Here is a 25,891-nt window from a genome sequence, read left to right on the forward strand (position 1 = left end):
TTCTCATTTTCTTTCTCGGTGGGGCTTGGCCCGGGGGGGGCAGCAGCCTCTGGGGAAGGGTGGGGTGCCCTCGGCCCCGCAGTTCCCCCCTCCCGCCCCCCCCCAGCGGGTGCACCGGGGAGGAGGGATGGAGCGGGGTGACGGTCAGGGCCCGGGCGAGGGGTGTGGGGAGGGAGGGGGCTTCAGCTGGGGGGGGCGGTCTGGGGTGCCCGGGTCACGGCACCGGGAACGACAGGCGCGGGCTCTGGGGGACGAGCCGAAAAAGCCCAGGAGCCCGCAAAGAAAATCGGCCCCCGGCAGCACCCTGGGCACCGCACCCCTCCCCCAGGCCCCACCACTCCCCGCACCGCCTCCCCCGGCCGCCTCGTGCTGCCCCCTGCGTTGGGACGAGCGACCCACGGCTCTGATTGGTCGGAGACCGGGAGGGGGAGCCGAGGGCCGGATTGGCTGGCGGGGCCAGCGCAGGGCGGGGCGTCTGATTGGCGGAGCCGGCCGAGGGGCGCGCCGCTGATTGGCTGGGGACGAGGAAGCAGGAAGGAGGGCGGCGGAGGCTCCGCTCTCGGGGAGTTTGTGGGGGAACCGCGAGCGGCGTAGCGGATCCCGGAGCCCGGCCCCCGTCGCCCGCCCGTCCGGCTGCCTGCCCCGCCCGTCCGGCCTCCGCCGCCCGCCCGCCCCGGCCAGGCGCTCCCGCTCTCCCCCCCCCACCCTCCGACGGCCCCGCCCGGCCGCGGCCCCCGCTCCGCCCGCCCGGCCGCGGCCCCCAGGAGGAGGCGCTGACGCAGCAGCGTGGAGCCCGGGAATTGAGCGCCCCCGGGGGGTTCCAGCCGCCGGATTCCAGCCCGGCCGGGGCCTGCGGGCGCCGGGAGCTGCGCCGTCCGCGCCGCCCGTCCCGGTGAGCTGGGGGCCGGGGTCGGGGAGGGGGGGAAGGGGCGGGCGGGAGCGAGCCAGCGCGGTAGGCGGACTCGCGGCGGGGAGAGGACCGGCCGCCCGTCAGCGCGCCCCGCCGAGCGAGCGAGCGAGCGCGCCGCCGCCGCCGCCGCCGCCCCCGCCAGCCCGGGAAGGGACGGACGGACGGACGACGCGAAGCAGGTGCGGCCGCCCGCCCGCCCGCGCCGCCTCCCTCTCCCGGGTCCGGCGGCGCCGCGGTCCCGCCATCGGGGAGCGAGCGCGGCGCGCCTCGAGGTGACAGCCCCCGGGGGCCGCCCGCCCCGCAGGCCGGGGTGGGTGGCGGCCGCGGGTGGCAGCTCGGCCGGGCGGCGGCGGCGCGGGCGTCCCGGGCTGCGGAGGGTGGGAGGACGGCCGGGTCGTCCCCGCGCCGCGGCGGAGCCGGTTCTGTCTCGGCCGGGTGCGCGGGCGGCCAGGCCCCCGCCGCGCCCCCTCCCCCATCGCGGTCCCCGAGGCGAGGGGCCGCGGCCGGGGGCGGCGCCGCGGGATCGCCCGCGCGGGGCGGGGGGTGTGTGGGGGGGAGCCGACCGGCGATGGCTACCGGGGGGCTCGGGAGTGGGGGCGGCGGGGGGGCGAGGAGCCGAGCGGATCGGGGCTGGAGGGAAGGGAGGCGCCGCAGACGGAAGGGCACCGGTTCGAGAAGCGAGTGTGGGCCGCGGGAGGCCCGGCGGGGACCGTGCGGGGCGGCGGCCGCGTCCGAGGTGTGGGGCGGGCAGGCGGGGGGGGGGAGGAATCGAAGTTGTCAGACCGCCTCCAAGTGACAGCGGGGACCCCGCGCCCGCGGCCAGGCCCGGCCCGGCCCTCCCCGCCCTGCCCCGCTCCTCCCGGCCCGGGGGGCCGGGTCAGGTCGAGCCGGAGGGCCCCGCCGGGCGGCGGAGAGCCGGACAAAGGCGGCGCCCCGGCGGGCGCAGGTAGAGGCGTCGGGCACGGGGAACGGGTCCGGGGCGCCCACCCCGAGGGACCGGCGGCCGGCTCGGACTCTGCCCCCGGGGGACCGCGGGGGGCCGGGGCGCCCGCCTCGAGGAGCTCGGTCGGGCCCCGGCTTCGGGCTCCAGCCACCGGTGGCCTCGCGGTGCTGGGAAGAGTGGGGTCGACTCGGCCACGGCGAAGGGGCAGGGGTGGGGTGGGGGGGGTGTGTGCACACGGTGCGCCCCGGCCTGGACAGGGGTGACAGGGCCCCGGGTCCTACCGAGGCCAAGGTGGTGAGCCGCTCTGGGGCCTGCCCGGCGGGGAGCGGTGGGAGTGGGGATTCGGAGCCATCTCTGGGGTCCCCCCCACCCCGGCCCCGGGGGCGCCCATTGTGGGCTGCACCTCAAGACTAGTTGGACTAGACAACTCCCCTTCTTCAAGGGTGCACCTGCCATCCCTCAGCCACCGCCTTCAGCACTTTTCCTGAGCCAAGGAGGCGCCCACAGAGGGGAAAGCGGAGCTGAAATCCAGGCAAGACGTTTCAGGAGATTAAGAGCCAGGTTTCCAGTCTTCTCCTTTGTGCCACCCGAGACGTTTCCCCCCCCCCCCAACCCCACCTTCACCTCCGGGTCTTCCACAAAAAGGAGCACAGGGCCTCAGAGGGCCACGTGTCTCAGAGGGACAGCCACTGCCCTTGGCCGGCTGGAGGACACTTGGGAGCCACCAGCTCCTGCTGTGAGTGTCTCCAGGTCTCCCGGTGGCAGCTCTGGGCTGGGTGGTGTTTACCCATTTGTAAAGCCCCACTTGGAGCGGTGGTGCCCACCTTGGTCGGCTGTCCACCTACCCTGAGAATGTGGCCTGTCAGCCCTGCCACAGCAGGGCGCGGAGTTGCTCATGTTCCTCCCTAGCCCTCCCCCCACCCCCCCAAGGTCCAGCCCTCAGCCTGGGTTGAGTTGAGGCTGTGGGAGGGGGCGGGTGTTGGTTCACTGGGGAGACTGCAGCGCTTCTGAGAGAGTTTAATTGCATGTCTACATCCAGAGGCTGGAGAATCTCGCTCTGTGTCCTCTGAGTGGCTACCTGTACGCGATTGCCTTTGGTGGCGCTCAGGGAGCGACCTGGTCTCGCTGCGTGGTGTAAAGCGGAGTTGCTAAAACCACATACCTTGTCTTTGGTAGGTTTCTTAGCTGGCAGCAGCCTCCATGCCAGTTGGGCCTGTGTTTAGGGGGTGCGCCCTGTGGGGTTGAAGCAGTGAGGAGAGTCTCTGTTGGTGACATCTCACCCCCCTGCTTCCTTGCTGGTGCCCGGCCTGCTGCCCGGCTGTGTCCCTGTGTCAATCTGTGGTGGTGTTCTGTCCTCCTGCTCCCTGCTTACTCACGCTAGCAGATCATTTCCCCCTGAAGCACCCCTGCCGCCCTCTCCCCCCACATTTGTGGTGCTTTCTCCTTTTCTCGCAGTCTCAACCTAGACAGTGTGCTGTCCCCAGGCTCTGTCCTCGGCAGGCCTGGCACGCTGGCGTCTCTGCCCTTTGCTCCCGCCCCTCCCACCTTCTCCATTCCTCCCGCTTGTCTGAAGTCTCCACTCCCAGTCAAGGGAGGCGGCCCCCTCCCTTGACACACTGCATTTTCTAACCTGGCTGTCTTCTTGAGAGGATTTGTAGGATGGAAGTTTCTGAGGGGCAGGGACAATATGAATGTCCAAGGTGTGGGGGTTTGTGTGACTGTGCCGGTGTTCCCCATCTGTAGTCTCCCTGTGTGTTTTGTTGAATGAATAAATGCAGCTGGCCGCTGAGTTGGGTGGGATCAGAGGGGAAATCTTTCCTTTGGCTTCTCTGGAAATGCTCAGTGTGGAGAGGTTGGGGGGGTCTCGGGCCTTTCCTGTCCTTGGGCATGTTGGGGGAGGGGGAGGGCTCTCACCTGGGATATTCAGCTGCTGCTTCTGCGACTCCTGCTGGTGGAGAGTCCAGCCCTGTGGGGCTACTCATGTGACACCATATAGACAGGAGTTGGAAAAGGGCTGTAATCCTGTTTTTCTCCTACCCTACTGGACGGTTCTCTGTCCCAGGCTTTGCTGTTCTTATGCAACTTTCCTTGTTGTCCATGCTAAATGAATCCATATGTTTTATCTCTTCTCAGTCCCGGTGTAAATGAGGGAGAAAGCATGATTCTGAGAGCAGAAGAGAAAAATAATACTGGGTCTGGTCCATGGATAGGACGTTAGGGTTCCTTTTGGTGGCTCCTTCAGCCCCACAGAGCTATCAGAAAGGAAAGCTACAGTCCCCAGAGCCAGCAGAGCTTGGTTGGACTATGGGGGAAATGGGAAAGGGGACTGGTGACCAGCTAGAAGCTAGATGGTAAGAAAACCTTCTGAATCCATCCCTTGCCCCCAGACCTCCCTTCTGTGCCCCATTTTGATGATTAATGGACTAGCAGTTTCCTTTTAAGTGGGAAGGCCACCCCTCACAGTTGTCATGGCAATGTAGACCGCTCCCCTGTCAATTACAAGAAAAATCCCTACTACTGCTCTCCTCCTCCTCCTCCTGTGGCAGGAGAAAAGCTGCCTCCCAGTGCCTGTCCTGGGCGCTGCCCTGGGCTGCTCTGCGCCCCAGACCTTCCACTAGTCCCCGGCCTTGCCTGAGCTTCATCCCAGCAAATCCCAGCGCTCCTGAAACACTTGGATCCAGGAGAGAGAAGCCTGTTTATACATCCACAGTGCAAACTAAGACTCAGGAAGGGCTCTCCCCTCTCCCTTTCTTTTGGATTAGGAAAGTGCTCGCCACACTTTCCTTCATATTTAGAGGAATGAGTTAGTTAGGGAGCATTGGACACCCACCAAGGAGATTTCAGCAGAACTCGAAGGGATTCCCGCTCCTTCACACTGCAGAAATGACTTCCTTTCATTCCTCCCCCCTCTGCCCCAGCATCCAGCAGGCTACAAGGTTTCCTCCTGGCCTTGCTCGGACCACATCTGGCTTTGGTGCCCTGTCCCAAGGTGAGTCATTAAAGAGGGTAGGGGGGGAGTTTCTTGTTGAGAAGTTGCCTATGTTGAACTCTAAAGGCTGCCAGCTGAAGCTTCGGGAGTTTATGGAGCATTATACGAACAGCCCCAACATTAAAGGACCTCCTTTTTATGAATGGGCTGTGAAGAATGTAAATAAAGCAGCATCTCTCAATGGGGGAAGCATTTTACATAAGCAGCACTACCCCGGCCCAAGTATTTATGGGAATTTGCTAGCACATTCTGGCAAGCCTCACTTCCTTTGTGAACTTGCCATTGTGTGTGTGTGTGGGGGGGGACTTTAGAGGGACATGGAGAGAGTGTTTGGGTCCCCAGGGCAGACCCAGCACACTTGGGCTCTGCAGGTCTCCTGGCCTTCACTGGGTGGGGGCTGGCTGGCGGCTGAATTGCCTTTTCACTCTGAAAAGGTGGGGAAATCATAGGTAGTCAAGAGCGCGTGGAAATGAGAAGCCTGGGCTCCTCACGCCTAGGGTTCCGGGACCCTGCAGCTCCTGATCCCTCAGGTAGCATGGACCTCCCCAGGTGGGGGCGTGGGGAGGTCTCCATGATGAAATCCTGCCCGGTTTTATGGGAGGCACCTAACTGAAGTCAAATGGACTGGTTTGAATTTCAGCTCCTTTATGTCTCTCCAGCCCACCTCCTGGTCCTGCCACTAATGAGCAGTAAAATGTCTAAAAGGGAGGCAGAGGCAGAGCCGCAGCACTGGGTTGCAGATGCCTGTGTAGGCCGGCAGAGCCGGACCAGCATCCTCGGGCCCAAAAGCCGAGGATCCGAGTCACATCCAGGACTCTGTGTTGGTGTCCTGGGAGTGGGGAGAGACGGTTGTCACCTTTCCCCTGTGGGAAACACCCTCAAGGAAGGTCATTCAACCCATTCTGTCCCTTTCCCCCATAAGAATCATGTTGTCTTGGGGTCCAGTGTGTAGGTTTAATTCCCCCTGTCTGCGGTCGGGCGCGGGTTGCCTCTGCCTGGCTCATTGTCCACAGAGCCGAGTTCTGAGACCAGGTTGCCTGAATGAAAATAATCAAGTGAGGATTTGGAGGTAGACATTTTCTTCCTGGTTCAGTTCCTTTGCTAGGCAGTGTGGGGAGGCAAGGCGCGTCGCTCCCTGGCCTTGCTGTATCGTTCTTCTCTATGGGTAGTGTGTTCAGCTTCCTGCCACAGATGCCTTCTCAACTAGAGCTACCTGTCCAAAATGTGGGGGCCAGCTCTCGTTCCCAGGTGGTTTAGCGATTAGAGGTGGATCCTTTTCAGGTGATATCCTTTTAGAGAATCTCTGCAGAAGTCGCGGGATGGTTAGGTGCTGCTGATGCGGGCGACCTGGCGTGTTTGCAGAGGCCTCTCAGCAGTGGGGAGGTGCCCTGCCCTGCCCTGCCCTGCCAGGGTGAGGGGGTGTGTCTCACAGAATGGGCAGATACGCAAAAGAGTAAAAATGACAAAGTATTCTTCAGAGAAAATTGCAAATACTGGGGTTTATTTGCCAAGGGGCAGCCTATCTTGTCTGCAAAATGTGATGACAGATTTTTGGTCTTCATTGCTTCTTGCTTCTTTTTTTTTTTTTTTTTTTTTTTGGGTCCGGTCGTGGGGCCTGAACTCGGCCTGGGTGCTGTCCCTCAGCTCTTCAGCTCAAGGCTAGCACTCTACCACTTGAGCAACAGCGCCACTTCTGGCTTTTTTTTTTTCTGCTTATGTGGTGCTGAGGAATCAAACCCAGGGCCTCAGGCATGCGAGGCAAGCGCTCTACCACTGAGCCACCTTCACAGCCCTCTTCCTTGCTTCTGAGGGCAGGGGACGGAAAGTTCTGGATAAGAAACATGCAGAGACACTTAGGAGCTCCTGCCACTTTCTAGGTCATAAAGGGGTATGTAACAAAAGTGTGTGTAAGAGTTCAGCGGGAACTTTGAGCTGATGTTTCTGTAAGAACTTGCTTTGTTTTTTTTTTTGTTGTTGTTGTTTTTTTTTTGCTTTGTCTTGGGGCTTGAATTCTGGGCCTGGTCTCTGTCCCTGAGCTGAGCTCTTATCAGCTCCAGGCTAGCGCTCTACCACTTTGAGCCACAGTGCCACTTCCGGTTTTCTGGTGGATAACCCGAGATAAGAGTCTCATGGAGGGGCTGGGAAGGTGGCTCAGTGGTGAGTGCTTGCCTTGTATGCATGAGGCCCTGGGTTCAATTCCTCAGTACCACATAAGCAGAAAAAGCTGGAAGTGGTGCTGTGGCTCAAGTGGTAGAGCGCTAGCCTTGAGCTGAAGAGCTGAGGGACAGTGCCCAGGCCCAGAGTTCAGGCACCATGACTGACAAAAAAAAAAAAAGAGTCTCATGGACTTCCTTCCTGCCCGGGCTGGCTTTGAACTGCGATCCTCACATCCAGCCTCCTGGGTAGCTAGGATTACAGGCGTGAGCCTCCAGCTCCCAGCAAAACTTGCTTTCTTGATTGAATCTTTTGTGCGACCACATAGCCAGGCGGGCTTTGAACTCCCCACCCTCCTGCCTCAGCCTCTCATGGGTTGTGAGGTTACAGGTGTGTGACACTACACGACGCCATAGAAACAATTTTTTAAAATGATGTTTATGTTCCTTTGGCCAGCCCACAGATGGCATTTAAATGTCGTACATTTCCAGTTCCTTTGTGGTGAAAATTCAGGAAGAGCTAGTAATGTGTTGAAATGGCAGTAATTAACAGGGAAAAAAAAATAGAAGGCTTGTGATAATGCCCTGGCATCCCGTCGGTGTGGACGTGTGGGTTCTGGGGTTGACTCCCAGGTACCCTACCTCTGCCCTACCCACAGCAGCCTGGTGGCAGGTGTTGCTTCTCCTTCAGATGAGATGCTACGCCCTGCCTCCCGGGGCAGCCATGAGGGTGGGTGCAGCGGCGAACACCGTGTGCCAGGCCAGCCTGGGTCGAGGCCTCTGCGGCCTGCATCTCGAAGCGTCCCGGGGCCTGCACGCTCGTGTGCCAACTCTGCTTCTTCCTTGCTGGTTTCACCTCCTCATCTGTGACCTTTGCCTTGATACAAGTGTGGCTAGTAACGAGTGGAGTGTTTCCGCAGGTAGCTGGGCAAGTTGGGAGAGAAGACTAGACCACGGAGAGGCCTGCGAGGTGTGAAGAGAGATTTCCTGATGTAACTCAGGGACTGCATCAGGTTTCCGAGGCACAGCGCGCTCCTGGGCGGTGGGTTGGAAGGCTCTTGTCTGGGGTAGAAATGCCGCGCCATTTGGATATCCCTACTCTAGTACTCTCTCCTCCTCAAATGGGACTAGAAAAGTATTGGAAGCATTGGGGCTTTACAGGGAGGCTGCTCAGCTGGTGGAGTTGATGTATATGTGTATCGCACACTGCAGAAAAGCTTAGAAATCTGCAACCCTTTTCGTTTCGTGCATTTTCTTGGTCAGGGGTTTTTCAGCTGTGTGCGTCAAGCCTTGCTCATTCTGAATACTTGTTGTATTGACTCTGGGGCTCTCCTGGCCTGTGGAGCTTCCCCATCCTGTGGGTGACGCTGGTCACTTAGGTGAGAGGTCCAAGCGCTGCCACTCTGGGCCCTGCCGTGCGGCGTTGAGGTCTGCTCGCGGTCTGCCCCTCAGGCTGGCACATTCAGGGTGGAGCGTGTTTGGGAAGTCGTGGGGCAGAGCCGCTATCGTGACTGGGCTGGCCACTGCTGGAGGTGGCACCTCTAGCTAGGCAAACTCTCTTGAGGTGTCTGTGTGTGCGCGCGCGTGCTTGTTAATGCATTTTTTATGTTTTGTTTTGTCAGTCATGGGGCCTGAACTCTGGGCCTGGGCGCTGTCCCTCAGCTCTTCAGCTCAAGGCTAGCACTCTACCATTTGAGCCACACTGCCACCTCCGGCTTTTTTCTGCTTATGTGGTGCTGAGGAATGGAACCCAGGGCCTCATGCATGCGAGGCAAGCGCACTACCACTGAGCCACCTTCCCAGCCCTGCTTTTCTGCCCCTCCCCCTTTTGTAAGTTATGAGTCTTGAACTCAGGGCCTGGGTGCTGTCCCTGAGCTCTTTTGCTCAAGGCTAGTTAGTGCTCTACCACTTTGAGCCACAGTGCCACTTCCAGTTTTTTTTTTTTCTGGTGGTTTATTAGAGATAAGAGTCTCATGGACTTTCCTGCTCAGGCTGGCTTTCAACCATGATTCTCAGATCTCAGCTTCCTGAGAGCTAGGATTATAGGCGTGAGCCATCAGTGCCAGGCTTGTTACTGCTCTTTGAGGTGGAGCTAGGTATCTTACTGTCCCCCAGGCTGGCTTCCAGACCACTAATCCTGGCCTAAAACTTTTTCTCTTCCTCCACCTCCTCCTCTTCTTTTCTCCTTTTCTCTTTTAAGTGCCAGGGATCAAGTCAGGGCCTATACACCCAGGCAGGCTGTAAGGATCTAGGCACTATTCTGGTGATAGGATCACCATTCACTGTCCTTTGCTGCTACCAGGCCAGGTGAGCTGTTGAGGGTTTTCTTTCTTTTTCTTTTTTGATCGGTGGTAGGGCCTGAACTCTGGACCTGGGCGCTGTCCCTCAGATCTTCAGCTATAGGCTAGCGCTCTACCACTTGAGCCACAGCGCCACTTCTGGCTTTTTTCTGCTTATGTGGTGCTGAGGAGTCGAACCCAGGGCCTCATGCATGCGAGGCAAGCGCTGTACCACTGAGCCACCTTCCCAGCCCTTTGCTTTGTTTCTTTGTGCTGGTACTGGGGCTTGAACTCAGGGCGTGGGCTCCATCATATAGCTGTTTTCACTCAGGGTTAATACTCTACCAATTGAGCCACAGTTCCACTTTAGTCTTTTTGTAGTTAACTGGAGATTTCTCAGTTTTCCTGCGCTAGCTGGCTTTGAACCATGATTGATCCGCAGAAGTTAACCTCCTGAGTAGCTAGGATTGCAGGCGTGAGCCACCGTTGCTTGGCTTGAGATTTTTTTTGTTTGCTTTTTTGTTTTGGTGTTGCTCTTGGGCCTTGAACTCATGGCCTGGGCGCTGTCCTGAACCTTTTTTTTTTTTTTTTCTACTTTGAGCTTTTTAGTAGTTGATGGGAGATAAGAGTCTCATGGCTTTTACAGGGCTGGCTTCAAACGTCAGTCCTCACATGTCAGTCTCCTGAGTAGCTAGGATTGCAGGTGTGAGCCAGGGCTCCCAGCCCTGTTGAGATGTTTTTGGAGGATGTCACATTAGCAACACAAGGACTCCCCTGCCCGAAGACTGAGCTTTGCTTGGCCCTTCCCCCATTCCTATTTCATGTCTCCCAATCGCTTGGCCAGATCAGGTAGGCTTCTGGGTGGGTGGGTCCAGGAGCCTTGGGCTGGAGCTTCTATGCCTCCAGCTGCACCCATCGGTGGAGCTGAGCGGGGAGCGTGGAGGAAGGAAGATGCCTCTGTCCACCGCACTTCCCCGCATCCTCGTGTCATGCTAAGAGTTTCCCAGAGTGCAGCTTCCCGCTGGGCTTTCGTGCTCCACACCGGGTGTGGCGGCGGCGCTGCCCTGTGCTGGGCTCCTGGCCAGGCTGGCCACACTGTCCTGCCCCGTCTTCTCCCAGTGCCCACTCCAGTCTCTCAGCCAGTGTGGTACTTCTCAGGGGGAAGGGAAGGAAGAGTGGCTTTGGGTTGAGCGCTCACTGCTCACCAGGCACGTCGCTAGGCACCTCACACACGCTCTTATTTAATTGAATCCTTACAACAGTCTGTAAACAAGGAAAGCCAACGTTAGAGCCCAAGCCCCCGACCACGCCCAGAGCGCTGCAGCCTGGGGGTGGCCCTGGTTGGCCTGATAGCCAAAGGTCACAAGATGCGGCAAGAAATGAGCAGCAGGTGCTCAGGCTTCTACTTGCCAGAGCGGTGTACAGGGGGTGCTGAGGGTGGGGGAGAAGCTAGGGGAGCATGCATTGCCCAAGGTTGGGACATAGATCTTTAAAGGAAGCCTCTAAAGACTGGTTTCTTTCTCTTTCTCCCTACCTCTCTTTTTCTCGGTCGTGGGTCTTGAACTCTGGGCCTGGGTGCTTTCCCTGAGCTCTTCAGCTCAAGGCTAGTGCTCTACCCCTTGAGCCACCGCACCACTTCCAGTTTTCTGATGATAAACTGGAGATAAGAGTCTCAGGGACTTTCCTGCCCCGGCTGGCTTTGCACCTCGATCCTCAGATCTCAGCCTCCTGAGTAGCTAGGATGACAGGCGTGAGCCACTGGCGCCTGGCTTAAAGACTGGTTTCTTTTGGATACGGTTACCATCTCATTTGTTGAGTTTCTTTCTTAAAGCAGAACACAGTGCCCTCTGCCCTTGCGGTCTCTTATTACTCTGCAGCTGGTGGATTCAGAGGGAGCCTTTTTGTCTCCTCACTCTCGGTCCCCACCTGTAGGAAGCGCCCTCCCTCAAGACGGGAGTGTTAGCGGTTCCCAACTGTATGAGGAAATTCTACCAACTCTGCTGTCGCTTTTTTTTTTTCCTTGCCAGTTCTGGGGCTTGAACTCGGCCGGGTGCTGTCCCTGAGTCTCATTGTGTTTAAGCCTAGCTCTCTACCATTTGAGCTACCATGGCACTACCAGCTTTTTTCTGAATAGTTTAGTGGAGATCAGAGTCACGTGGACTTTTGGAACCTTGATCCTCAGATCTCAGCCTCCTGAGTAGCTAGGATTGCAGGCATGAGCCACAGGCACTAGGCTCACTTTAGTCTGTGTGTGTGTGTGTGCGTGCGCGCGCGCTAGCGCATGTGTGTGCACACGCTTCAGTCCTGGGGCTTGAACTCAGGGCCTGTCCCTGAGCTTTTTTTGCTCAAGGCTAGCACTCTACCACTTGAGCCACAGCTCCATTTTGGGCTTTTTAAGTGATTAACTGAAGGTAATGGTTTCATAGATTTTCCTGCCTGGATTGGCTTTGAGCTACCAATCCTACCATCACAGCCTCCTACATAACTAGACTTACAGGCGTGAGCAGCCTGTACCCGGCTGTAAATCTCCTTGAACTTGCTTATCTAACAGTGAGAGAGAGAGAGTCTGCAGTCTTGTTAGAATTGCCCATTGTTACGGCCTACCTTAGTTTTGGCTCTGGAGCTGGAAGTAAGCAGAGGTTCTGCTTCTTTGGGTACAGTTCTGGGGCTGGGCTAAGCTGTCCATACCAGGAGTAGCCAAAGGTAGCAGCGTTTGCTGGACTAATGACTCCCCGCCCCCCCCCCCCCCCAGGTTGTGGGCCTGGCTCCAAGGGTGGCCACTAACTACTTATTTTTATGTTGGAGGGGCAGTCCTGGGGCTTGAACTTGGCCTGGGCACTGTCCCTGAGCTTTTTTGCTCAAGGCTAGGGCTCTACCACTTGAGCCACAGCACCACGTCCAGCTTTTTGGTGATTAATTGGAGGTAACAGTCTCCCAGACTTTCCTGCCAGAGCTGGCTTTGAACTGAGATTCTCAGATCTCGGCCTCCTGAGTAGCTAAGATCACAGGTCTGAGCCACTGGCGCCCGCCTACCACTAAGGCTTTTGAGACGCTCAAAACTAACCCTGTGTGTCCTGATGGGTCAGGCCAGTTCTTTCGGTTGCATGGTGAATCGAGTGCCTGACACAAGGGAGGCAAAGTGGGCACCAGGGAGGTGGGGCTGGTGGCAAAAGCCACTGGTTTCTTCCTGGGCTGTGCCCAGGGTCAGAGCCCTGTGCTCCTGGAGCCAAGACTTCTCCTGCCCTGTGTGGATGCCAGCAGTGACCCCTCAGTGAGGTGCTGCCGGCAGAGCCCGTGGTGCGCCCTCTGACCCCGTCTTGAGTCTGGGTCTGCACTCACGCTCTCGCCAGGCCGAGTGCTGAGCGCACACAGCCCGTCCCCCCCACACCGGCTCCACACCCTTTCTGCAGGACACTCGCGAGTTCCTGTGGCGCAGCAGAGCTGAGGCGCAGGCAGGCTGGGGCCTCCTCCCGGCCCGCCAGGCTGGCTTTCCACGGCAGCTGCCTGAGCTCTTGCTGGGGGGCGTGTGCAGGGGGAGGGGGTGCTGCTCTGTGGGGCCGCAGCCCTGCCACCGCCACCGCCACCGTCTGGAAGTAAGTGTTTCCCTTCCATGTGAGGAACCTCCGGTTCTGGTTCTGAGAATAGGAAGTTGGTCGCTCACAAGGAGCAGTGCCAGCATTTCTTCTTTTGCCATGCTGGGATTGGAACCCAGGACCTCTTGCGAAAGCCAGAGCCAGGTCCGCCTGCCTCAGACCTTTGGTGGTTTCTGCTTTTGGTTAGCTTCAGCACCTTTACCTCGGTTTACCGCACGGCCTTGGCAGCGCCTCACCCCTGTCCTCCTGAAGTGACAGCAACTCAGCTTGAAGGAGAGGGGAGCGCACCTGTGTGCTCCTGCTGCTCTTCTTACCGGGTAGCAGGGTCAGGAAACCCCTTTGGGGGGAGGGAGGTGAAGCTTAGGCTAATTGTGTGACCTCAGCTGGAATTGGAAGGCGGTGGCCTCGCGCTGGCCTCGCGCTGGCCTCGCGCTGGCTCTGGACCAGGTGATACCTTTGTTGACTCAAGATCCCTGACCGCTCTCCTTCCACTGAAGACGGAGTTTCAAGTGCAGCATTCAGAAGCCTCTAGGAGAGGGTTTGGAAGAGCAGCTCGCCCTGAGAGCCCCAGGATGAGTGCTGTGGGGAAGAGCAGGGCAGGGCACTAGCTAGGGGCCTCTCCCTCTCTCCTCTCTCCTCTCTCCCTCTCTCCCTCTCCCCCCACCCCACCCCCGCTTCTTCCCTCCCTCCCTCCCCCCTCCCCCCCAGGCTGCTTGTCAGAGTAATCTGTGCTCTGCCCTGCTTTTGAGGTCCCTACCCTCACCTCCCTTTGCTCCTCACTGGGACCCTCGGGCCAACCCCCGCCCCACGGGTCCCTTGCTGGAGAATTTGGGGTGGGGTGCTGTGCGTGGGAAGACAGGGCCACTCAGCCTTTTCTTCCTCTGTGGGGACAACTTCCAGCCCAGGTTCCACCCAGCTCTGCCCTGACAGTTCGCCAGGCTCTGGTGTCCCTTTTGCTTGCGACTGTGGCGTGTTCTTGGGGTACAGATGGCCTGTCTGCTGGCTCTCGCCCGTGCTCGCGGGGATTGGAGGCTGAGCCGGTCTTTGGCTGGGAGGCTCCCTGGCCTGCCACTCCTCAGGGAGGCTGTTCAGAGCCCAGGACAGTCAGACTGGTTTTCTCCAGCCATCAGCAGTTTGGCCTGGCTAGGTGAGAGGTAATCTGCCCTGGGGGAGCCCCTCCTAGGACCCTTTTCCACAGGGGCCTGGATCCCCTGTGCCTGGAAGGACGAAGCTTCCAGATCGGAGCAGGGCAGTGCTGAGGGCACCGGTGCTCTTGCTGGCAGTGATAGGAAGTTCCCGGTGGAGCCATGTCAGTGGGGGAGCCTGCAGGAGGGCCGGCCAGGCCGGAACGGGAGCCACAGAGCCAGGCCTCTGCCGCTCTCCTGGATGGGCTTCTCCCAAGCAGCCCAGCCCGGGCACCCCTCCGGGTTGGAGGGTCCCTGGCAGGCCAGAGCACTTCATCCAGCCCCACCCCAGGGAGAAGCCACTGCCAAGATTCTCACAGGCGCTTCAAAGCGTGACTCACACAAGCTCCCACACAGCAGCAGACCCCAGGCTGCCTCCCGACAGGACACATGAAAGCCGGGAGTTGTTGTGCAACGTGCTCTGATGACCTGGGGTGTTTTTAGTGGGTGACAGGTTGGCAGATTCCGGGGAGTTTAGGAGGAGGCTCCCGGGGCTGGTTTGGTCTGGGATTGGACCATGTGTGTGATGTCCCCCCGGGGGGGCAGCGCTGCCCCCGAGGGACCGTGCTGAGTGAGAGATGACGATTTGCCGTGCCTCTCCCTCCCACCTGTGCCCTCTTGGGACTTTCAGGGTGCTGAGAGAAGAATCCAAGCGAGGGCAGGTGTCCCCAGACTGGCACTGCCCATCGGCCAGCCCCTGCCCAGCCCGCTGCTGGGGAACAGACCGGCTGTCTTTCCATGCACATGGCCTGCGCTGGCTTTCTTCCTGTCCACCCCTCTCTGCTCTGTACTCACGTCCGCGTCCTCAAAGGCCGCAAGCCCAGGTGACCTCAGCCTTGGCCCCAGCTGGTCCCAGACCCAGCTACTCTGGAGCTTGGGGCCTGTTGAAGGGAGTCTCACCGGCTCAGCTGCACGCTCTGCTCATTCTCAGCCTGCAGCCTCCTTGGGACCGGGGGAGGGGGTGCCGGGGGGGGGGGGGACGGACCTCAGCGCATTTCTAGGAAATACAGATGTGCTTATGCTGTGCTGCAGCTTGCAGCTTCCGCCTGGCTCCTCCACCACCTCTGGCACTGTGCGCGTCCTGGTCTGAGCAAGGCCCGTAGGACATTGGCCTTTGGGATGCTCTGGAGGGTGGAAGGCGGCATTGCTAATGAGCACGCTGAGCCGGCTGGGACAGCCGGCCACCCCGATGCAGGAGAAAGGCTCTCTGAGGGGGCCCAGGGGAGGCCTGGGGTTTGGGGAATGAATGGATGCGCCTTCTGTGCCTGGCGTGCCTGGGGCCAGATCGCGGGACAGTAGTGAGTCCTCCCATTTTGCCAGAACAGAATCTGGCCTGTTCCTCTCACCCCCCCCCCCTCCGTCCAGTCTGCCAAGTCCTGTCTCAGGGGTGAAGGTTGCCCACGCGCTCTCAGCACGCGGCCAGCACGGCCTGGGAGCTCGGGCTTGGGGCTCACGGGGTTAAGTCCTGGCCCTGCTGGGGTGAGCGTGGGGAGCCCTGACTGCTGGGGTGAGGGGGGGTCACCGGGCTCCCTGGCACCTCTGGCACCTCACTGGGCAGTTGCTCTGCTTTGGATTGCAGAGTAGAGTGAAGAGCGCTGACCTCTGACCTCGAGCGACAAGCACCGTCCTCCGAGGCAGTTCTGAGCCGCCTTGCCGGTATGGCAACACTACTCTCGGAGCACAGCCCTGGGGCTCCGGTCGCCCCAAGTTTGTAGTGAAGGATGTTTGCCACACAGTGACGAGAGTAGGCCTGGTCTCGGGCATTTTCTCAGGAGCCCTGGACTCCGTGTCCCCTCTCCTGCCTGTCGCCTGACTCCTTGGCTGCCAAGAACCACGGGGCGGGGCGGGGCAGGCGTGGCGGGCAGCGCGTCTTCTGAGTGTGTCTGGTCTCCCCTGGGCGCCCGCGCTTCATTCGGGTGATGTTTCCTGGAATCCGAACCAGATGAACTGGGCTGGCGGAGTCCTTCCCAACCCCGGGCTCGCCAGAGCCAGGCTGCCCGGCTCGATGGGCCAGGTAGACCTGGCTCTCCCAGCGCCCGGAGGCAGCTCCCCTTCGCCACTCCTCTGCACCTCGCACCGTTGGTGTCCAGTCTCTGATGTGCGGGAGGGGGGGGGGGGAGGCCATGCTTCTGAAGGGCTTGATGGGCTCCCGCCGCTCTGTTCCCGTCTGTGTCGTCAGGGTCTCCCCGTGCCTGGCATGAGGAGCAAAGACAACAGGAGGAGGAGAGGGGTCCATTTTGCCTCCGCTTCCTCTGCTCCGGGGTGTGCCTGGTGCTTAGGCTTTCCAGCCTTCCTCAGTTCACAGAGGAGGAGGAGGGGAACATCCCTTGCATGGCTGCAACAGACTAGAGACGGACAGACAGACTAGAGACGGACAGACAGACTCACTGCGGGCAAGGCTGGGGCGGGAAGCAGGTGGGGCTGGGCTCTGCTCACTGCCTGCCTTGTGTCCCGCAGGTTGGAGGGACCCCATGACACACACTCGGAGGAAGTCCCTGTCCTTGCTGAGTTCTGGCTCTGCGGACCAGCAGGAGCCCCTGCAGATGGAAGGCAGCGGCACGGAGCAGGGGGCCGAGGGCGTGGAGCCCGGCCAGCCGGCGAGCCCTGCGCACCTCACAGGGCGCCGCAAGAACTACCCACTGCGGAAGCGGCCCCCGGTCCCCGAGAAGCCCAAGGCCTGCAAAGTGCTGCTGACCCGCCTGGAAAGCGTGTGCGGCCCCCGCAGCGCCGACGAGGCCGATGAGCTGCCCCCCGACCTGCCCAGGCCCCCCAGCCCCGCCCCGTCCGGCGAGGACACCGGCCTGGTGCAGCCCCGCAAGCGGCGCCTGGCCTCCCTCAACGCGGAGGCCCTCAACAACCTGCTGCTGGAGCGGGAGGACGGCGGCCTGGCGGGCACACGCCGCACCAGCCGCGGAGACTCCCACCGCGCCCGCGACCGCGCCCCCGGCGGCTGGGCCGCCTCCAAGAAACGACCCCGGCTGGGAGAGGCCAGTCGGGACCTGTCCCCCGAGCCAGCCTCGGAGGAGGGCACCCGCCGAGAGGGAGACCCCGCGCCCAAGAGGCTGGCCAGCCTGAACGCAGCCGCCTTCCTGAAGCTGAGCCGCGAGCGGGAGCTGCCCCTTCGGCCCCCTCGGGCCCCGGCGGAGGCAGAGGGGCGATCCACCGAGCCTCCGGCGCCCAAGGTCCTGCGGCCCAAGTGGGCCAAGGTCAACGGCAAGAACTATCCCAAGGCCCGGCAGGGGGCCGACCCCGGAGAGGCCGCCGGCCCGCCCGGCTGGCAGGAGCATCCCGACGAGCCCCGGCCATCTGCGACTCCCTGCGGGCCTTCCGCGCAGCCCCCCTGCCAGCCCCTGTGCAAGGCCCTGGAGAGCCCCGTGGGGCAGCGTCCCCACCTGCCTCTGCTCATGGGTGGGCAGGCAGCCCTGAAGCCCGAGCCTGGGCGTCCGGGCGAGGAATCGCCGGCCCCCAAGCAGGAACTGCACCAGCCCTCCTTCCCTGTACCTCAGCTCTCCCCCCTGCCCATGCCCGGCAACCCTGCCGACTACAGCGGCCTGTGTGCCGGGCCTGAGCTCACGGCGCTGGGCAGCTTCTACCTGTACTGTGGCCAAGATGGGCTGCAGTGTGGGGGCTACTCCCCCTGCCCCATGCTCCCCGAGGGGAAGCTGTCCCCGGTGGCCGCCCCCACCGAGGGGCTCCTGCTGGCCCCAAGCTCAGTGCCTTCAGGCACCCCTTTCGAGCACCCACCCTGGAGCTCGTCTCGCTACTGCCCCAGCGAGAAGACGGGAGCGAACGGCTACAGCATCTGCGGGGTGCTGCCCCTGCCTCTCACCCACATCGGCACTGCCTGTGGCGGCTCACCCTACAGAATGCCTTTCGCAGCAGGTAAGGCGGACCTGCTTGGTGTCCCAGAAGACCCCGGGGCTGGGCTCTGGGCAGGGGGCTCTTTGGGGGCAGAGCGACGGTGGAGATGCCGTGCCCTGGCCTTTAGCAGCAGTGCCCCCTTCGTGGGGCAGCTGTCTCCTCCCCTTGCTGGGATTCCCGATGGTAGACTCTTAACTGCTGAGCGGAATACGGAACTCCCTCCCGTGTCCCCTCGAGGGAAACTGCATTCTTTGGGTTCCGGGACCATCGGGCACTTAGAGGACAGCTGGTGGTTTGGGGGTTGGAAATGGTGCCAGCTGCCCTGAGGCCGTTGTGCTGTGGCCATACAGACCTCGAAAGAGAGCCGGTTCCCCGGCCGTGGCATCGCCTGGCCAGGCATACACACGCCGAGCATGGCAAGGCAGCTGGGGACCAGGGCTGCGGCTCTGGTGTCTGACGAGACCGGGACACCTGAATGGCTTGTGCCCGGGGGTGGGGCAGCCCGGCCTGCCTCCAGCCGGCCTTCCCAGCTTCTGGGTCGAAACGAGGTGACTCGGGCCACGCCGGCTGGCAGGCCTGCCCGCCCGCTGCCGCCGCTCCCCTCCCCCTCCCCCTCTCATAAGGGGTCTATAAAACAACTTTTATAGACCACTTGGTTCTGGCCAGACTGGTTGTTTCAGGTTCTGGCATGAGTTAGAGATTTAAGAAATGAGAGCAGCTGCTGCTTGGGCCTTTTCCTTTGGGGGCCACTCACTCCCCACGCCTAGACCCCTGCCCCTCAGCCTCACCAACAAGGCCACAGGAAGCAGCATGTGCCAAGAACCACCGGAGAGGCCAGAGACATGTAATTAGGCACAGAAGCCGGAGCCACACCCCCTCCACTTCTCAGTGTGACCTGGGACAAGTCTTTCCCGCCTCAGTTTCCCCGCCTGCCAAGCAGGAGTCAACAGCCCCTGCGTGGTAGACCGGTACTTGTGAACTGAGTTCACGTTCCCAGGGAAGGCAGCCAGGAAGGGCTGCGTGACCATCTACAGCTCTGCGTAGCGATGCGCCGAGGGGCCGCGGGGCTTGCCTGAGGTCACGTGGCTGGTAAGTGGCAGGCGTGGGACTCTTCCCAGCCTGTCTGAGTCTGGCAGCCCTGGGGAAGCCGGAGTCAGAGCCGGCCCCACTGTTCTTCTGTTAGCTAGAGGGAGAGCTGGCCGCTCCCCAAGGCGAAGAAAGTCACCCCCGCCACCCGATAGTCGCTGACAGTCCCCTGTGGAGGGCCCTGTGTTTCCTGTCGCCCTGCTGGCCTTCCGGCCGCCCATGAGGAATTGAGCTGGGGTGTTGGGTGGGGAGGAGGCTCTGGAGGCAGCTGCGTCCCCTACCCCCCTACCGCCCCCCTTCACCCGCCTTCACCCAGCTCTCCTGTCTTCTAGACGGCTGCAGGTCCCTGGGCCAGCTGGAATTCCCTCTCCCGGAAGCTGGCCACCCAGCCTCGCCGGCCCACCCCCTCCTGGGATGCCCTGTCCCCAGCGTGCCCCCTGCAGCGGAGCCTGTTCCCCACGTCCAGACACCTACCTCGGAGCCCCAGACGGTAGCCCGCGCCTGCCCTCAGAGTGCCAAGCCTCCCAGCGGTTCCAAGTCGGGCCTGCGCACGGGCGCCGGCTGCAGACACACGGCCCGCAGCAAGGCCGCCCGCAGGCCCAGTCACCCCAAGCAGCCACGGGCCCAGCGCCCGCGCCCCCGCCGCCGCCGCCGCCGCCGCACCAACGGCTGGGTGCCTGTGGGAGCTGCCTGCGAGAAGGCCGTCTACGTGCTGGTGAGTGCCCACGCGCCGCCCGGGGAGCGGGGACGGGGCCCCCCCCGCGCTGCAAGGACCCTGGCAGGACGGAAAGAAGGTCAGCTGAAATGTCTTCTACGTAGCCCAGCCCAGCCTTAAGCCTGGGATTCTCAACCGCAGTCCCCCGAGGGCTGGGACGCAGGCGTGTGCCGCCGCACCCACCACTTCTTAAATTTGACCCCAGAGTGAAGCTAAGCACCTGATGTGTTAGCCCTGGAGTCCCCAGCGCCGTCCCCCGTGGTGAGGGTCCCTAGTCCTATCGTTTACCCCCCCACTTACGAAGGAAGAAGCCGAGACTTAGCGGCAGGTCACATAATTTGTCTCAGGCTGAGCCGTTTAAAGTGGCAGTTTAAGGTTCCAGCCCGAGCTGTCGCATCGGAGCAGGCGCGCTTCGCTGGTGCTGCCGTGCTTGTAGAGACCCGCCGCCAGGGTGTGGATCGGAACAGAGCTTTGCACTGTTTTCCCACCCCGTTCCCGGTCCTGTTCTATTCCTATTGTGCACCCCATCCTTGCTCAAAGCCGGGCTTAGAGGGTCCAGCGCTTAGACATGAAGAGTGGTTAGCTATCTTGAAAACAGACCTCCCTCCCTTCCTCCCTCCCTCCCTCCCTCCCTCCCTCCCTCCCTTCCTTCCTTTCCATCTTCCTTCTTTCCTTCTATTCCTCCTCCCCCCTCCCTTCTCCCCCTTCACTCCACCATTGGTGGTGTGGGTTCATCTCCTAGGATGAGCCGGAACCAGCCATCCGGAAGAGCTACCAGGCAGTAGAGCGGCACGGGGAGACCATCCGCGTCCGGGACACCGTCCTCCTCAAGTCAGGCCCAAGAAAGACATCCACACCTTATGTGGCCAAGATCTCTGCCCTCTGGGAGAACCCCGATTCAGGTACCCCTCCCTCAGGCCAGGAGCTCTGCGCATGGTCAGCCTGTGCCTGCAGCTTGGCGCGGCACAGGTCCCCTCTGTTCCCGGCAGCATCTGCCTTCCCCTCCGCCTGCGGCTGTGCGCCCTAGAGGCTGTGCCAGGCTTGAAGGCTGGGTTGGATCCATCCATTCGCCTTCTACCCCCAGGGCCGGGGCACCTGTCAGCGCCCTCTCCCCGGTGCCCTCCAGGCCACTGAATGCTTGGCTGGGGCTGGAGGAGCGGGGGCTACGGCCCGCAGAGTCCAGGCACGGAGGTTGGTGTAGCCTCGCGGGCAGGCAGCCAGCCAACCTCTCTGCCTGCTCCGGGCACCTAGGGTTGCCAGCTCTAGCCATGATCTCTTCTCTTGTCCCCCAGGGGAGCTGATGATGAGCCTCCTGTGGTATTACCGGCCTGAGCACTTACAGGGGGGCCGCAGCCCCAGCATGCACGAGGTGAGCTGCCTGGTGGGGTGCAAAACCACGCGTAGTGGCCCTGAACAGTGGTATGTGGGCGAGGGCAGCATGAGATGGTATTTTCCGGGGTTCTCCAAGACCTCGAGAACCTAGGGAAGGGCCTGGAGTTTTCCTCGGACACTGCCGGATTCACATCTCAAAGGGAACAATGACCTTTATCCCTAAAGAGACACATGCGGCACCCCTGGAGGGCTGGGGGTGCCAAAATGGAAGTGATGGTGTCCCAGCCGTAGGCAGGGAGGAGCAGCTGTTCATTTACCCACGTCACACGTCACCCCTGAAAGCTAACGGCCTTCCAGGCCCACCTTTTGTTTCCTCTCCTCTCGTGGGGTCTGCATCTAGTGGGAAGATGGGGGACAATTTGCATTTCCTTCTCTGGCCGGGGTGTGGACAGCCAGGGTGGAAACGTGCCCCCGCTGGAGTCACTTCTACCCAGTGTGAGCCGTTAGGAGCCCAGGAGGAACGGCCAGGTGTGCCGAGCCACCGCACTGCGGCCCCGCCGCGCAGCGGGGGCGGGGCGCTCTTCCCGGCTCCCATACCCATGCCCCTGCTGTCTCCTTTTGAGCCTTTGCAGAATGAAGTGTTTGCGTCACGCCATCAGGATCAGAATAGCGTGGCCTGCATCGAGGAGAAGTGCTACGTGCTCACCTTCGCCGAGTACTGCAGGTGGGTGGTGTCTGCTGCCCTGGTCCCGGAGGACCCATTCGCTCACGCACTTACAGTGCTCGGGCCGGGAATGGGGCTTAGTGGTAGTGTGCTTGCCTAGCATGCATGAAACCCTCAGTACCATAAAAACGAAAAGCTAGAAGTGGCATAGTGTTCGTTTTGAGCAAAAGAAGCCCAGGGACAGTGCCCAGGCCCTGAGTTCAAGCCCCAGGACTGGACCACCTCCCCCCCCCCAAAAAAAATAATTTTATTACCTACAATCTGCTGCTGCCATTTGATTTGTTTTTGTTTGCTTTTCTGGTGGACCTGGGGCTTGAACTCAGGTCTGGGATCTGTCCTTGAACTACTTTTGCTCACGGGTAGCACTCTACCGGTTGAACCACAGCACTACTCCCAGTTTTCTGGTGGCTTATTGGAGATAGAGTCTCACGGAGGGACTGGGAAGGTGGCTCAGGGGTTGAGTGCTTGCCTTGCATGCATGAGGCCCTGGGTTCGATTCCTCAGCACCACATAAGCAGAAAAGGCCAGAAGTGGTACTGTGGCTCAAGTGGTAGAGTGCTTGCCTTGAGCTGAAGAGCTGAGGGACAGCACCTAGACCTAGAGTTCAAGCCCAGGACTGGCAAAAAAAAAGTCTCACGGACTGGGCTGGGAAGGGGGCTCAGTGGTAGAGCACTTGCCTTGCATGCCTGAAGCCCTGGGTTTGATTCCTCAGCACCACATAAGCAAAAAAAAAAAAAAAAAAAAAAAGCCAGAAGTGGCGGTGTGGCTCAAGTGGTAGAGCGCTAGCCTTGAGCTGAAGAGCTGAGGGACAGCGCCCAGACCCAGAGTTCAGGCCCCACGACCGGACCAAAAAAAAGAGTCTCATGGACTTTCCTGCCTGGGCTGGCTTTGAACTGCGATCCTCAGATCTCAGCCTCCTGAGTAGCTAGGATTCTAGGGGTTAGGCGTGAGCCACCGGCGCCTGGCTCTGACCTTTTTCTTTAAGACAACATGTACTGACCTACCCCCTTATGGGAGATGGCACAGCGATCAGCAGGCAGCATGGAGGGAAGCCCCCGAGAGGTGCCCCTGCAGGCCGCGGAGCAAGTGCATCTCCAGGGACCGGCTGGGAGCAGCACCACCCCGGGGTGCAGGGCGGGGAAGGGAATCTGTCTCCCTGCAAAGATGGCTGGGGTAAAGACAGTGCGTGGTCTGTCACTGCAGATTCTGTGCCATGGCCAAGCGCCGGGGCGAGGGCCTTCCCAGCCGGAAGACGGCGCTGGTGCCCCCATCCTCGGACTACTCGACTCCGCCACACCGCACCGTGCCCGAGGACACAGACCCAGAGCTGGTGTTCCTTTGCCGCCATGTCTATGACTTCCGCCATGGCCGCATCCTCAAGAACCCTCAGTAGCGTCCTCATGCCCACACAAGGGGGCTGCCCTCGGGCAAGTGGGGCTCGGGGCTGGGGGTACTGCTTGAAGCACAGCACTTGGTTTAAGGGGCCACGGGGTCCTGAGGTGGCCTGCCTGTGGTTTTCCTGGGAGGGGGTGGGAGGGCAGGGCCCCCCGTGGGTTCTGGGTCTTGAGGGGAGGAAGGAGAGTCCAGGTACAAAATCAGCACCCTCAGCTTGGCCCAGGGTGCCTTTCTGCCGTGCCCTGGGTGGAGACTCCTGAAGAATCAGTCTTCCCTGAGACTGGGCCGAGGCTGAGGGACATGCACCAAGGAAGGGTAGGGGCGAGGGGGAAGGGTAAGGCCCTTCCAGAACCAGACAGACCCTTCTGCGGCTTCCCCGCCCCACCCCCGGCCCTCCCAGGGGAGCCGAGCCAGCTTTACCTCACCCACTGTGACCCACTGCTTCCTGTCAGCCTGGATCAGGCGCTCCCGATCCTAGCGCAGCTCTGGGCTTGTTCTTCACAGCGTGGAGAGCCACAGTCCAGCTTCCAGAGCATCGACTTCCTCTTCCTGGACTCGGGGCCTTGCCCTCGCTTCGCTCCTTTGCCCCTGCAGTAGCCGCTGGCGCTGGGTCCACGTGACCTGGCCCTGGAAGTCCCAGGCGGCCTGCTGTGGCAGCAAGCCTGCTGTCTGCCTCTCTTGAGGGACATGCAGCAGGTCTGGCTTCGCAGAAGGTTGCCTGGTGAACTTGGGATTCGTCGTCGTGTCCGGGAGGGCTTGGGGGCGGGGGCAAGGAGAATTGCTACCTGATTTGTTGAAGATTTTTTTCCTCTTGCCTTACACTTGGAGGTCCTGGGAAACCTCCTGCAGAACTTCACGCGGGACTCTCGAAGCCACACCCACCTGAAATCAAAACCAAAGGAGTGCTGTGGCTCCCCTTGGCGGTTCCCCTTCCCCTAGTCTTTTGTAGATTGCACTAATTCCCATCCCAGTGAGAATCAACACTGTATCAGTCCACAGACCTGCTGAGCTGCGGCCACTCGCTGGGAGCTGAGAACCTGCATTTTCACTTTGTTCTTGCTGCCCAGAGGCCCCGTTAATCTTGACTGGTTAGGACGCTCACCACCCTGTCGTCCTCCCCTGGCCTAGGTAGGCCCTGGCCCCGGCTCTCTCGAGAGGGGCTGGAGGCCTGATTATTTCCTGTTTGTACCAAAGAAGAGCATGGTGAGGAGAGGAGTGGGGGCTGTGGCTTGGGCCGGGTGTCGGGAAACTGGTTACTCATCTACCCCAAAACAGAAGCCAAGGAGAGTGGCACTGGCTCCTCAGGACGGGGGAACGCGGGCCCAGCAGGCTGGGAGGTGGCACTGGATGAAGATAGTCTGGCAGGGGTGCAGAGGGAGGTGGAAGAATCCTGGGGGTGCCCCCAGTGGCCCTGGAGCCTTGCCCTGATCCTTAGAAACGGGTTGTTCCTGATTGGTCATCGGGTTGGGGAGGCCAGAGGGCTTCCGCGCCTGGCGGGAAGGGCCTTGGGTCTCTGTACTGAATAAGCTGTTCAGAGGAAGTGGGGGACAGCTGGAAGAAGTGGGGGGCAGTAAGGGGTTGGTGGGGTGGCCAGGGGAGCCCTGGAGGGCCAGCCCTGGGGCTTTCCTATTTCCGGGGTTTGCTGAGGAGGCCTCCCTCACCCTTAGAAGGGTTCCAGGCCCCCCCCCCTCGTGGGAGGCAGGGGCTGCTGCCCAGAACTTAACGCTTTTAAAACTCTTAGATGTGGAAATATTTTTTCGAACCTGAAAATGCAGCTGGTAGAATTTCGATGGAAGCATAATCCATGTAAACTCTATTTTAGTTGATATTTTGTAAAATGCACTTTTTGTGTGTGTCGATCCTGGTTTCCCAGATCTGTATTTCAGTGTTTACAAGGGAGGGCCACCTTTCCTCACTTCCCTTTTGACAGAGATTAGAAGTACTTCTTTAAGAAAAAAGTAAATTTGAGAAATTGTATTGATCTAGAAAAGGATGATTTCTTGTGTGTCCTGTCTTTTTTTTGGGGGGGAGGCATGTAAACGTAGGGACATTCACCGTTCTTATTTCAGGGGTCCTCACCATTACCTTTGTAGTTGCTCAATGAGGGCAAAAAGAGGAGGCGGGAAGTTGAAATTGACTTTTTTTTTTTTTGGTTGGTCGTGGGCCTTGAACTCTGGACTCTGTCCCTGTGCTCTTCAGCTCAAGGCGAGCGCTCTACTGCTTGAGCCACAGCATCACTTCCAGTTTTCTAGTGGTTTATTGGAGATAAGAGTCTCACGGACTTTCCTGCCTGGGCTGGCTTTGAACCGTGATCCTCAGATCTCAGCCTCCTGAGTAGCTAGGATTACAGGTGTGAGCCACCGACCGCCTGGCAAAATCCAATTGTGTGTGTGTGTGTGTTTGGTTGGTTGTGGGGCTTGAACTCTGGGCTTGGGCACTATCCCTGGGCTCTTCAGCTCAAGGCAGGCGCTCTATGTTTGAGCCACAGCGCCACTTCCTGAAATTGACTTCTTGATGCCTGCCAGCCACTGGCTGAAGGCCTTGGGCTCCCCGCCTCCCACCCCCCATCAGGGTTCTGAGCAGGAGCTTAGCTCCCAAGTGGGTGCTTGGAAAATGCTGCATCATCACCTTGGGGTACTGGTGGGCAAACTGAGCGGCAGTGTTCTGTGACTGGCTGGGCCCCTGCATCAGGCCAGCCCAAAGCTTTGGTATGGGGCCCAGTGAAGC

The 25,891-nt window shown here is 60.4% G+C and overlaps 1 protein-coding gene across 4 annotated transcripts; it reads left to right on the forward strand.

The window, feature by feature from the left end:
• The first annotated feature begins 535 nt into the window (after nucleotides 1-535).
• Nucleotides 536-25,151, forward strand: Bahd1 (bromo adjacent homology domain containing 1). Of its 4 annotated transcripts, XM_070005796.1 has the most exons (8): nucleotides 2,962-3,025; nucleotides 4,772-4,842; nucleotides 16,509-17,933; nucleotides 19,331-19,713; nucleotides 20,456-20,615; nucleotides 21,006-21,082; nucleotides 21,669-21,769; nucleotides 22,973-25,151. In XM_070005796.1, the coding sequence occupies exons 3-8, from the start codon at nucleotides 16,523-16,525 to the stop codon at nucleotides 23,160-23,162; spliced, it is 2,322 nt and encodes a 773-aa protein (XP_069861897.1). In that variant the 5' UTR covers nucleotides 2,962-3,025; nucleotides 4,772-4,842; nucleotides 16,509-16,522; the 3' UTR covers nucleotides 23,163-25,151. The 4 variants fall into 4 exon arrangements, with proteins under 4 accessions (XP_069861896.1, XP_069861899.1, XP_069861898.1 ...); XM_070005795.1 differs by lacking the exons at nucleotides 2,962-3,025; nucleotides 4,772-4,842 and adding an exon at nucleotides 536-892; XM_070005798.1 differs by lacking the exons at nucleotides 2,962-3,025; nucleotides 4,772-4,842 and adding an exon at nucleotides 536-892 and having other exon boundaries at nucleotides 21,678-21,769.
• The last annotated feature ends 740 nt before the right edge of the window (nucleotides 25,152-25,891 follow it).

The sequence above is a fragment of the Dipodomys merriami genome, unplaced genomic scaffold (assembly GCF_024711535.1).
Source record: "Dipodomys merriami isolate MVZ:Mamm:240054 unplaced genomic scaffold, mDipMer1.0.p SCAF_69, whole genome shotgun sequence".
In the NCBI taxonomy this organism is placed as follows: Eukaryota; Metazoa; Chordata; class Mammalia; order Rodentia; family Heteromyidae; genus Dipodomys; species Dipodomys merriami.